The sequence below is a fragment of the Mustela nivalis genome, assembly GCF_964662115.1.
Source record: "Mustela nivalis genome assembly, chromosome: 19".
Taxonomy (NCBI): domain Eukaryota; kingdom Metazoa; phylum Chordata; class Mammalia; order Carnivora; family Mustelidae; genus Mustela; species Mustela nivalis.
Window position 1 is genome coordinate 38,569,941 of NC_139038.1, and position 12,326 is coordinate 38,582,266.

Genomic DNA, 12,326 nt, shown 5'->3' on the forward strand with positions numbered 1-12,326 from the left:
CATTCCTTTGGTCTTTGTCCTGGCACTGTTCATGCGAAGCATTTTCCGGAGTCCCTTAAGCCAGCCTTCCCTTCCTCCTTGGGCACAGTGCGATGGCGTTAGGTATCTGCCATAGAGTGGCGTTCAGGGGTCACAGTCTGCATTTCGTCCTGGCTTCCTCTGACCTCCAGTCTGGCTTGTTTCGATGGTTCGAAAACACTGAAGTTCATTGCTTGTGACCTACAGTTCTGTGGGTATTGACACATGCATGTTTCTCTGTCACGGTGGTATATACAGGGTAGCCGTATCCCCCCCCAGACTCCCCTGTGCATGTCATCACCTACCCCCCACCCAGCCCCGGCACGGCCGTTGTTGTCCCCCTGGCTTTGCCTTTTCTAGTGTGAATGGAACCCTAGAGTATGTAGCCTTTGGGTCCTATTCTGTTCGTTGGAAAAGGACATTTGTGGTCCTGCCATGCTGTTGTGTGACTCAGCGGCTTGTGTAGCTTCTCTCCACTGTCCCCCCACTGTCCCCCGACTGTAGGCAGCTTCCACCCGTGGATGTTTACCCCCCACATGCGGGGACCTCTGTGCTGTTTCCCATGCTAGCGGTTGTGAACCAGGCCCCTGTTGGCTGCATTTGTGCACGAGCTTTTGCGGAAATGGGAGTTTTCAGTTCATGCGGGCACAGACCTAAGCGTCGGACTTCTGGGCTATCTGCAGTAACCCGGGTTCTGCTTTAGAAGAAACAGCCAGCGCCTCGCCCACGGCAGCTGCAGCCCATGCCCTCTCGCCGGCGGTGAGCGTCTGTGGCTCTGGACCCTCGGGGGCGCTTGGTGTTCCCCGCATTTGGGATTTTGCCTGTTGTGATAGGTGCTGGTGTATTCAGGCCTTACTTGGCATTTCCCCAGTAAATGCTACTGAGCGTCTTTTCTGTGTGTATGTAACATCCGTGTGTCTTACTCATGTGCCGCAGATGACTTCGGCGTCCCGGTGCTCTGCCCAGCTTAAACGTTGAGGGTGAGCAAGAGAGAGCATGAGCAAGGGCAGAGGGAGAGGGGGAAGCAGACTCCCTGCTGAGCAGGGAGCCCAACGTGGGGCTCAGTCCCAGAACCCTGGGATCATGACCTGAGCTGACAGCAGACACTTAACTGACTGAGCCATCCAGGCATCTGAGTCCTGCTTTTTTATCCATTCTGACAATTTGTCTTTACTGGTAGGTTTAGAACATTCTCATTTAAAGCATCAGATTAAAATCTGTCATATTGCTAGTTGTGTTCTATTTGTTTCTTCTGTTCTTTTTTTTTTTTCTTTTCCTGCCTTATCTTTGGTTAGTTTAGCATTTTCTATGATTCCCTTTTTGTATCTGTATTAATTATTTAGAGTCACTTAAATTTTTATTTGCTCTCCCATAGGACTTCCAGTAAACAAATTAATCTGAGCCTGCAACTTCCTGTGTGGCATCAGGTCCTTCTAAGAGTGGCTTCCAACATCTCCCTCTGGCCTTGATGTTTTCTCACATTGGGCCCTTCGTGTGCGTTAGGCGAATGTGATTGGTTTTGCTTTAGACGAGGGGTGGCACACGTTTCCGCCAGTCAACATCACACTGTGAGCCCAGACCCGTGTTTGTGGAACTAGAACCTGAGCTACAGCCATGCTCCCTTCTCTCCCTCTACCCCATCCGGCCCCGTGGTGCAGCTGCCCGGCCCTCAGGCGTGCAGCTGTGTCCAAAGGGCGGGCGTCCCTGCCGTGCGTGCGGTGCGGCCTGAGACGGCCTGTTGCCTTGCTCTTTCTCCTTGGTGGGCGTGGAGTCGCCCTGCTCTACACATTCGTGGAGGGGAACATGTGCCCTCGCTCCCTGCCTGTGGCATCCCTGTGCAGACATGTCTGTGCACGCACCCAACCCTAGACTCTATAGAGTGCTGGTGCACTCTTGCGGGGCAGGGCTTAAAGGAAGCCCGCGGCCCCCAATGCGGGCGATCGTGACTGATATGTGAGCTGTAGCCCGTCCGGGAGGGCCGCTGTGGACCTGGACCATGGGCCGTGCAGACATGCGTTGTCATGACAGATGCTGAGTGACGTTCCCTTGTGGTCATGTGAGACACCTGCATCTGTGTCACATACACATACATGACACATAATTGGACACAACCCGTGTTAGTTTGTGTATGTGTGCAACACAGCCTAACCTTCCCAGATTGGGTCTTCTAGTATTTTCCCTAGGATTTTGGAATTTGGACCTCTTGCATCCCTGCTTTGATTCCAAACCATGGCTCAGACAGCCCCTCGTCTCCTCACCCCGCCATGCCCCCTCCTGCAGCTGTCCACAGACGGCTGTGCTCCTGTTCACGGTCCTTCTGTCTGTTTCTTCCAGTCGTGGCGTTCCTGGTGGCTTTCCACCAGAACAAGCAGCTGATCGGAGACCGGGGCCTGCTGCCGTGCCGCACATACCTGAAGAGCATACAGCAGTATTTCCGGGGCCCAGTCGGCTGGGATGCCGTGAGCTACGCACCCACCCTGCTCTGGCTGCTGGACTGGTCACACATGGACTCCAACCTGGACGCCCTGGCACTGCTTGGGCTGGGTGTCTCGTCTTTCGTCCTGCTCACCGGCTGTGCCAACATGGCGCTCATGGCCACTCTCTGGGTTCTCTACATGTCCCTGGTCAACGTGGGACAGATCTGGTAAGCAGGAGGACGTGGAGTGTTGGGGTTCAGGCAGGCTGGGGCCCCGTGGCCTGGCAGCCTCCTGGCAGCTGGGGAGACGGAGCAAGCTTGCTGCTCACGCTCGTCCGAGGGGTACCACCATGTCGCTCTCGCGGTAGGAGAGTCTGCTAGTTGCCAGTTGACCGGAATCCAAGGGACTTTGTGCCTTGGGAAGAACCATGATTCTGTTCAGTGTGGCGTGGCCACCCCTGAGAGTCTGCATTCAGCCTCCTGGGGCCGGAAAATATGAGGTGGATGTAGGGTCCTGCCGTGGGCTTCTGGGAGTGCTCTGGGGGTGGGGGCCGGCTTTGGGGGCCCGTTTCTTCCGCTCGTCCCCACTCCAGCTCCTTCCTTGTTCAGGAGGAGCTGCTACCGGCAATGTCAGGGGTCACGATCAGGTTGGGCCTGCTTGGCGCTTCACACAGCCAGGGAGGCTGGAGGAGTCCTATGGGGAGCTGGGGGAGTGTGCCAGGGTGGCCCACCCTCCAGGGGCCTTGATGGAAGTGCAGCAGCCGCGGGCTGCTACGGAATGCCCGAGCCGAGGGCTGGCACTCCTTCCTGTCGTGGGCTCCAGAGGAAGCACGGAGGACTCTAAGAAAAGGCGTGGTTTGGGGAGAAGCTCTGGGATGGGGGTTGGTGTCTGTGCAGATGTGGAGGAAGCAGATGTGAGCATCTGCAGCTGTGCACGTGCGGAGGTGGTGGGCACTGACTGCAGGGTCATCTGTTTTCCAGAGGACAGATGTAAGTCCAGTGTCCCGACGGTTCCTCTAGCGCTGGCCTGGCCTGGGGAGGCTTGTGCAGTCTTCCTGGAATGTGGGCTCTGACCCAGACTGTCTCCACCTGGGCCTGTGGAGCTGCCTGCCCTTCAGTCCCGTCTGGCAGGTCTGTTTTGACTGGTCCGTCAGGGCTGTGGCCTGGCTTCCCCGTGTGCAGCTGCGCCCTGGTCCCCGTGGGCAGGTGTGCGCCACTCGGAGAGGAGTTGGGGCTGGACTCTGGCCTCTTCCTGGCCATGGGAAGTGCCGCTTCGCACCACACTGGGGAGGCCAGGTATGGAAAACACTCCCGTGCAGGAGGCCCGTCATACAGATCTGGTCTGTGGCCAAGAAGGCTGGGTATCCCGGGCACCCTGGGAGACCCCTGCTCTGCCCACGCCTGGGGCCCTCCTGTCAGTGTATTACTGTTGACCATGGCGGTGCAAATGGGCTGGGGTACCTTGGTTGGGGTCTGGGTGACAGTCCCACATGCCTCCTGCACATCAAGCAGCTGTGAGGTGTGATGCCCCCTGGACCCCTACCTGCTCCTTCCCTCGTGGAATTCTTGGAGGTCAGACGCCCAAGGTGCTGTCCCTTCTGCCCCTAGGCTCTTGGTCACACACAGAGACTCTGGCTGGTATTTCTGTGGTGCTAAAGAGGTTGCTGCGTTTTGAGACATGTGCTTTTAGTCCACGCCAGACCAGGGAGAGCTCTGGGCACACGCGGTGAGCACACCCGACTGTGTGGGTGGCCAGGGTGGCACGCGTCCTGCATGGTGCATGGCTTGGGTCACGCTTCGGTGTATGGCAGCCAGAGAGATCATTCTGACTTTAAGTTCCCTGTGAGAAGTATTTCCTAGTCACGAGTAGGGTATGGTCAGGAAAGAGTAACCCCAGGTTTAAACTTCTGAAAACCATTTTGGGTACGCATGGCCAAGATAGTCTTGTATTGTTTTTACTGGAAGAGATACTTCGCTCCCCTTCCCTCGGATACGTAAAAAAGAAAAATGTGATTCAAATTAGGTTAAGCTCACTAAAGCAAAACAGAATAAAGGTACATCTTCTCAGAAATGATTAGAAAATGAGGAAGAAAACAAAATCTGTCATGGAGACCAGCGGTTTCTTCACCCGCCCCTGCTGCGGATGCACTCATTCCCAGCCCAGCTGCTTGGCACTGGTTTCGTGCTCTGGTGGGGCTGCGGGGTTGGGCTCCGAGCCCTCTGCCTCCACGGTCTGTCCAGCCTTGCCCTTGACGCGGGTTTCCCAGACAGACGGCAGCTTCAGGGTCAGAGTGACATTGAACACTTACTAAGTGAGGACCCCTCCTGTGGACAGTAGGCTTTCTTTTTCCTGGTACCCCAGAGTGAGAGGCACAGACTGTTCTCACCTGTCCCATTTATTTAAAGTTGAAAAAAAAGAATGAGGTGAGGTGTCAGCTAATGGGCACTGTTGACAGACGTCTTTCAGGTGTTGTCCAGCTCCGGGCAGGGGCACAGGGTGCTTCTCTGAGGGCACTGCTGCCTTGGTCTGGGGTCGTGTGGGGACGACCCTGCATCCGCTGGCCGTTGCTGCGTGTGTGCGGTGGCCTTTGGTTCGCTAGGCCCTCTGCGTCTCCTGTCCCTCTGGGGGCGTCCGCCGAGCTGCTTCCCATCTCAGACTAGTGCCCCTGCCCAGGACCTGGCATCTCACACACGTGTTCCAGAGCAGTGGGAAGCCCACGCGGCTGCCCTGGGAGGCAGGTGAACCTTGCGCTTGGGGGCACCATGAGTGTCTGAGGCAGATGCCATGGGGCGCAGGCAGGTGTCCTTACACAGCACCCTGCCCCTTCCAGAACCACAACCGTCCTTCTCCCACTCTCCTGACCTGTTCCTGACGCTGTATCATGGGTGGGAACTCACAAAGCCACTTTGCGACGGCAGTGACTAGGGATCTCATCGTGGGGAGAGCGGCTCCCATCCAGGCGGTGAGTGCTCCGCAGAGTGACGGCCTGTGATGGCCCTTAGGATTGGGGGGCAGGGCGCTGATGCTCTGAGGTCCTTGCTGGGGCTGTGGGAGGCACAGCCGGAGGGAGCCCGGGGCCACGGGGGCCAGCATGAGGGACTGAGGCCGGGGGCGGACTGGGGACCGTGCCCTGGGCAGCTGCACCCCAGCGGGCCCTGTCCCAGATCTGCAGGGCTGGCAGCAGTGTGGGTGGCCTATGGTTGGGCGTGGGGTGACCGTGGACTGTGAGGGAGCACTGCCGGGCTGGACGCTCAGCCCTCCGTGAGGCCACCCCCTCTGTCTCACGAGCCCCCATGCCTGCGGTTCCATAGCCATCAGTGGGAACCTGGGGAACCTGGGACGCCGACTCTCCCCGCTTCCCCCATGTTTCCCTGGGCTCCACATCCTCCTGATTTTACCTACCAAGTGTTTCCAGAACCTTCCTCTGCTGTCAGCACCCGGTGTGGCCCCACGTTCATGACAGCTTTCAGCTCTCCTTCCCACACGGTGTTGTTTTGTCACAGGCACGGGCCAGCTTCATTCTGTCGTTCCACTTATGGGCAGTGAAGACCCACTGTTTCCGTATGTTGGGCAGTCTAAGGTGATGAATCACGATTTCTCCATGGACTCCAGCCACCGCCCTCCCTGTCAGCCTCGTGCTGAGGACCAGGGCAGACACGATGTTGGTTTCTTGGGCCCTGGCAGCTGGGACTTGTGGCCCCTGTCAGGGAATGGGAGCCCCACACCCCAGGGGAGGGGCCTGTCTGCTGCAGGAAGTAGCTGGGATAGGGGTGCGCGTCCCGGGACCACCGGGGGCTGTGCTGTGCTCAGGAGGGTGAGGGAGGAGTGCGGTCCTTTCCCCTGTGGTGTCGCAGTAGACTTGGGCTTTCCTCTGCCTGAGTAGAGGGAGGGACACAGGAGATGCCATGCAGGCCTTGCTCATGCAAGAGAGGTGAGCAGGCAGGAAGTACGGACAGGGCCTGGCACCGGGCACCCCACGTCCTGTGGGGCTTCATCTTGGAGGCCGCTGCGAGCCAGCAGTCAAGGCGCCGACGTAGGGCACACCCGTGCAGGGGTGTCGAGTGGCTTTCACCCAACTGCTTTCGCCCCCTTCCCATCATCAGCTCTCGAGTGTGGTCGGAACGGGTTTTCTTTGCCTGGTCTACAGGGCAGGAGCATCACAAGGGTGTCCATCCCCGAGGTTGTGCGGTTGGGGCAGAGAGATGACCGCCAGTGGTTCCTCTTGCTTATGAGCAAAGGAAGCCTTGTTAGCAGGGGTGCGGCACCATCTGCCGGGTGCACATGGGGAGGAGGCGACCTGGGACTGGGTCGAGCAAGAAGGGGCCCGGGGCACACGGCTGGCAAGTGGCACCCCATGGCTGAGCCGACGCGTCCTTGTCCTTGGACACAGTGGGCCGCGTGCCCACATCTGCACGCACTGTGGACGGGTGCTGTTCTTGGTGAGGACTTGACTTTGTCTGCCTTGCACGTTGCCCAGAGCTCCAGAGGTTTCGTTCTGTGGAAGGAAGCTTGGGCCTGGCCTGTGCGAGCGCCACACGCGGGTCGGGTGGCTGGTGGGGACCCGGCGGGCTGGAGTGCTTCTTCCCCCAGGCAGAGATTCTGTTGCTGCCTAGCTACTTCCCCCTCCTTTTAATTGAATAAACCTCCTTTTTGAAATAGTTGTGGGCTTACAGGTTCATTGCGGAGACAGTATAGAGAACTCCTGTGTACCCACACCCCGCTTCTTGTATTGTCTGCCTTTTCCTCGTCCAATTTAAAGAGCTAACACTGACCTCTTCCGTCCCTGGCTCCCCTCTGGGACATTTGGGCATCATGTCCCCTCAGGCTCCTCTGGGCTGAGACAGCGTCTCTCACTCTCCGGCTTTGAGGAGGACCAGTCAGGGATGCTGTGGGACGTCTCTGCGCGGGGACTTGGTTGATGCTCTTCTCGTGACTGGACTGGGCCGTGGGTTTGGGGAGAAGGCCACGGAGTGCACGCGGCCTCCTCAGCACAGCGCGGCTTGTCAGGGTGGGTGACACCGACGTGACTCGCCTGCACCGCTGCTGCCCCTCTGCTCCCGGCCAAGGTCCCATCTGCCCTGTGTCAGGGCGGGGTGCTGGGGACTGGGACGCTTCTGCAGGGGAGTCAGGTCTCCTGGCCCTGTGTCAGTCACAGCAAGTCATTGTGAGGCTTCGGGTGTCTGTCCTCTTGCTCTAGGGCCTTAACTGTCTTGGGGACCGGTGACATTGGAAGAGAGAATGAAAGTTCAGTAGCCGTGACCACAGGAAGTTTACGTGAGTTTACAGAAGAGTCTTGTCGCACCAGTTCTGTCCTCCGACGGGGGAACATGGAAGAACACCGGAGGCCCTAGAATTGTGACTTTGCTCCGGCCGCCCCACTTAGCATCAGTTTTCCAGAATGCTGGTTTCTGATCCTTTTATCTGTGCTTTACTTTGGCAGTGCTCCTAAAGGGCTCCTTTGTTGCTAGCGAGGACGGCTGTGCGACTGCCTTTTCTCTTCCCCACCTTCCTGGCCCCCCAAAAGAAGAAAGGATTATCTCCAGAAACTTGGACGGAGGTCGGGGAGGCTCAGGGGGTCCCTTCCTGTGGAGGAAGCCGCCTTGGCCACGTCCCTCTGAGAGAGCGGACAGAGCTTGCACTTCAAAGAGCACCGAGAGCAGATGCCAGAGGGCCGCGGGGGGCGCGGGGGTCAGGGTCAGTGCCACGGGGTGCGCTGCCAGGCTGCTCCCTTCTGACTGTCAACAGTGAAAACCTCGTTTTGTCTTAAACACACTAGCACTCCCTGAGGCCCCGCGCCATTGCCCGGCCCCTGCCCGCTGCCCGCAGCTCTGCCATGGACCTTGCCCAGAGCCCAGATGTTGTGTCCACTGAGTATGGACTGAAGATGGAATTGATACATAGTCGTGAACTCCTGCTTCAGTTCTGCGAGGTTCGGGGAGCAGAGTGGGGCCATTTCCGCTCTGTGGGAGCAGTGGCCTTGCACACCCAGTGCCTGCGTGCTGCCAAGGACCCTGTGTTTGCATCGCAGTCCACTCTGGGACAACCCTTCCTCAGCCCCAGGAGTGGAGACCAGACACCTTTCAGTTAGGGTCCCCTTTGCAATCATCTGTGCTCGGGGTACTGGGCAACTTTGAAACTTTCAAGTTCTAGGGTAGGACATTTTCCTGAAGTTTAATTACTTACAGAATTACTTGCCAGATTTCCACTGTTACGTTTGCTTTTTCCTGAAAGACTCCTTGATTGGCCTGGGTGGGCATGGCCTTAGACCCCTAGGTGGAATGGGGGCCTGGGCAGCAGGTGGGCCCTGCACAAAACACTTGAGGGCTGGTCTCCCCTCCCCCACCTTCTCCCACCACATTTAATGTCCATGGGGTCTGTGACCTGACCCACTGTGTCCTGGGGTCATGGAGTTGGGCTTTACCTAGTTGGGTAGCATGATACCAAATTTTTTGACAAAGCAAGGCAAAAAAATTTTTTTGAGATTTATTTGAGAGAGAGGCAGAAAGCCAGCATGATTGGGGTAGGGGCAGAGGGAGAGGGAAGAGCAGGCTTCCCACTGAGCAGGGAGCCCAACTCAAGACTCGATCCCAGGACCCCGGGATTGTGACCTGAGCTGAAGGCAGATGCATAACCGACTGAGCCACCCACGCACCCAGCAAGGCAGAATTTTAATGCCTTTTTCTCCTTTTGTTTTTTAGGTATTCATTTGGTAAGTGAAGTCAGAAAGTCCTCCGTGGGAGTTTAGCGTTGTTGGTGGGGTATGTATTCCCATGCTCTTCCTGCTTGTCTCCTTGCCTGAGCTGCTGTTGTCGGCTTGGCAGGTGTCCGTGTTGTCTGAGGTCTGCTGTCTAGTCTGGAATCGTGGCCCACGCTGGCTTCCGTGCCCACAGTGGTGGACCAGGGCAAGCAAGGAGGCAGAGGATGTTCAGGTGTCTTGGTGTCGATGGCGGTCTCCGCACAGCTGGGATGAGCTGCCCCACAGCAGTGACCGCGCGGTCCTGTCGCGTGTCAGTTCCGTTTCCTGGGTGGAGGCCATGCCATCCTGCAGGCCAGCTCCTCCCCACTCTAGGCCGTGCCAAATTCCCAGAGGACACACGCTTGTGGAGGGGTCAACTCGGGGCTGACACTTGTGGGCACCCCAGAGGCGGTCAGGTGCCTGTTCATTTTGCTGAAGGGAGGACTTCGGATCCCGCAGCTCTGTGAGGAGTGCTGTTCCCAGTGTGAGCCTGTGGAGTCGGGTTTGTTCAGAAATGAGGGGCAGTGGGCACTAGGCTGCTGGTGGGGGTGAGCAGAGGACAGCCCCCTACTTCCTCTGGGCTGAGCCTCATCGCGCGCCAGTATCACAGAGACGGCTGCTCGCTCCAGCGGTCGTGACAGCCTACATGCTCACCGCACAGCACCCCCAGCGCCCAGGCAGAATCCCCGACCACACGAGGAATCCCCAGGGTCTAGTGCCCCTGTCGTGACTGGGCGCAAGGCCCTAATGCACGAAAACAAGAGCTCTCAGGAGAGGAACTGATTAGATGAGAAAAGAACCAGGTGGAAAATACAGTATTTGAAACGAAAGACTCCCTGGACTGGCTGGCTGGCAGGGTGTGGGTGACAGCAGGGGATGGAGGGGTCCCAGAGGCCATCAGGCCCAGCAGAGCTCAGGTGCCATAGGGAGAGCTCAGAGGTTGGTGGCGTATGTATGGAGTTCTGGGGGGCGGGGCTTGGTAGCCAAAGTTTCCAGGTGTGGAACAACACACAGATGCCTGGCCCAGAGAACCCCGTGAATCCCGCACAGCATGAACGGGAGGAGGCTCTGCCTCCAGGTCATCCACATGCTGCCGAAAACCAGGGAAAGGGAGCGTGTTGAAAGCAGTAGGAGAAAGGGGACATGGCCCTGAGAGCTCAGGAGCAGTGGGCCATGCGCCTTGGTGCTAATGTGGGAACCGGGACCCTGTCTGGGGGCGGAGCCTTCAGATCAGGGGAGTGAGAGAACTCAGGGTCCAGGGGCAGACTTGGGGTGCCAGTGTGGGGTTCCAGGTCACGCGGGAGGGACAGGAGGAATGGAAGGGTAAGCTGGGCGTCTGGGAGGAGTGCCAAGCACAGAGAGCGGGAATCTGCTGGGCAGCGTGAACGCCTCTGCTCCCCTCTTTCTTTACACACACCTGATCATTTAAAGCAAAGGACGTTGTTTACGCTGAGACGGACAGTGCCCCCCAGAGCAGACACACGCGACAGGCTGAGGGCACACGGTGGGTGGGCCCACATGGTCCGGGTTTCCATGCGTTATGTGAAGCTGCACAACTTTTACAAAAATACATTAATTTATATGAGAGAGAGAGAGTGTGTGGACGCATGCAGGGCGGGGAGGGGCGGAGGGAGAGAGGGAGTCCTGAAGCAGGCCCCCCTCTAGCACATAGTCTGACACGGGTCTCGGCCCCAGGACCCTGAGATCACTACCTGAGCTGAGATCAAGAGTCAGACGCTCAGTAACTGTACCACTCAAGTGCCCCTGCCTTTGTTTTTTTTGTTTTGTTTTGTTTTGTTTTAATTTATTTATTATTTGAGAGCGAGCATTCACGCAGGTAGGGAGAGGCAAAGGGAGAGAGAAGCTTAGCAACTCAGCACTGAGCATGGAGCCCGACCCAGGGCTTGATTCCACGACCCTGAGGTGGGGGCCTGAGCTGAAACTGAGGCCACCCAGGGTGCCCGCAAAGCTGCCCATGGTGAAGGAGAGTCACGGAGCGGGGGTGGGCAGAGGGTGCGCCGGGAGACAGGTGAGGCCCCAGCTGCACTGGGTTGTGTCAGAGCAGTCGGGAAGACACTCCAAGCTGAGAGCAAGGATGGGAGAGCATGATGGGATCGGAGGGGAACACTGACCCCTGGGGGTACAGCAGTGGGACAGAGAAGGGGGACAGGCGAGGATTGCCTGCGCCGTGCTGCCGGGCCCTGGCTCAGGAGCTGCTGAGTGGTGACACATCCTGTCCCATGTGTGGGGATACCACAAGGCACAGCAGCCGTGTCCTGGCCATTAACAAGCAGGACAGTGAGGAGGGACCCTGTCGGGTGGGGTTCCATTCCCCATGAGCCCTCTGTCCCGCCAGATGGAGGAAGGGCAGCTTGCCGGCAGGCACCTCCATGGGGCGGCAGCAGGGTCTGCATCCCCGGCACTGGCTCAGGAGGGCAGGGCCGTGACGGGTTCCACCTTTCACCTTGGGCTAAGCCCTAGCAGCAAGAGGGCAAGGAGAGGCCTGGAGAGACATTGGGCCTGCCGGCAGGGTGTGCCGGTGCAAGCCTGTTTCCAACCAGCAGGCTAGTACGGCAGCAGGCGGTCACAGTCATGGGCACTGATGGCAGCCACAGACCTAAGCACAGCCTGTTTGTCAGCTTGCTGGCCCCATAAACTCCCCACCCAACCCGACTGCAGCCTCTCTGCAAATGCTTGTCTGGGGAGTTATGTTCCCTTCAGGAGCTACTGTTTCCTCTTTTTTTATTTTATTTTATTTTATTTATTTATTTGACAGAGAGAGAGATCACAAGTAGGCAGAGAGGCAGGCATAGGCGGGGGGCGGGGGGAGCAGGCTCCCCACCGAGCAGAGAGCCCAGTGTGGGACTCGATCCCAGGACCCTGAAATTACGACCTGAGCCGAAGGCAGAGGCTTTAACCCACTGAGCCACCCAGGTGCCCCAAGAGCTACCGTGTCTTACACAGCATTTTACAGAACAACTCCCAGACATACACCCGTGGAAAAAAAGTACTTGCTGACGGTGGGTTGTCAAGAGGTTCCAACTGCTGTTGAACTGCCAGGTATGGGCTCTGAAATCCAGGGAGGCATCTGTGCGCAGTCCCAGCCCCCAGAGGAGCGAGAAGGATGGGCCAGAAAGAGGTGCCGGGACCAGGGC

At 58.0% G+C, this 12,326-nt stretch overlaps 1 protein-coding gene across 8 annotated transcripts in view; it reads left to right on the forward strand.

Annotated features, from left to right (window-relative positions):
• The window catches only part of LMF1 (lipase maturation factor 1), an 85,705-nt gene that overhangs the window by 7,904 nt on the left and 65,475 nt on the right, over positions 1–12,326 (forward strand). For 4 of the 8 annotated variants that reach the window (XM_082713682.1, XM_082713684.1, XM_082713683.1 and 1 more), the window contains exons 2-3: positions 2,353–2,662; positions 9,134–9,144. In XM_082713682.1, coding sequence (XP_082569808.1) covers positions 2,353–2,662; positions 9,134–9,144 — 321 coding nt within the window. Of the gene's footprint in view, positions 1–2,352; positions 2,677–9,133; positions 9,194–12,326 lie in introns of all 8 variants that reach the window. The other 4 variants (XM_082713688.1, XM_082713687.1, XM_082713686.1 and 1 more) reach the window with 3 other exon arrangements.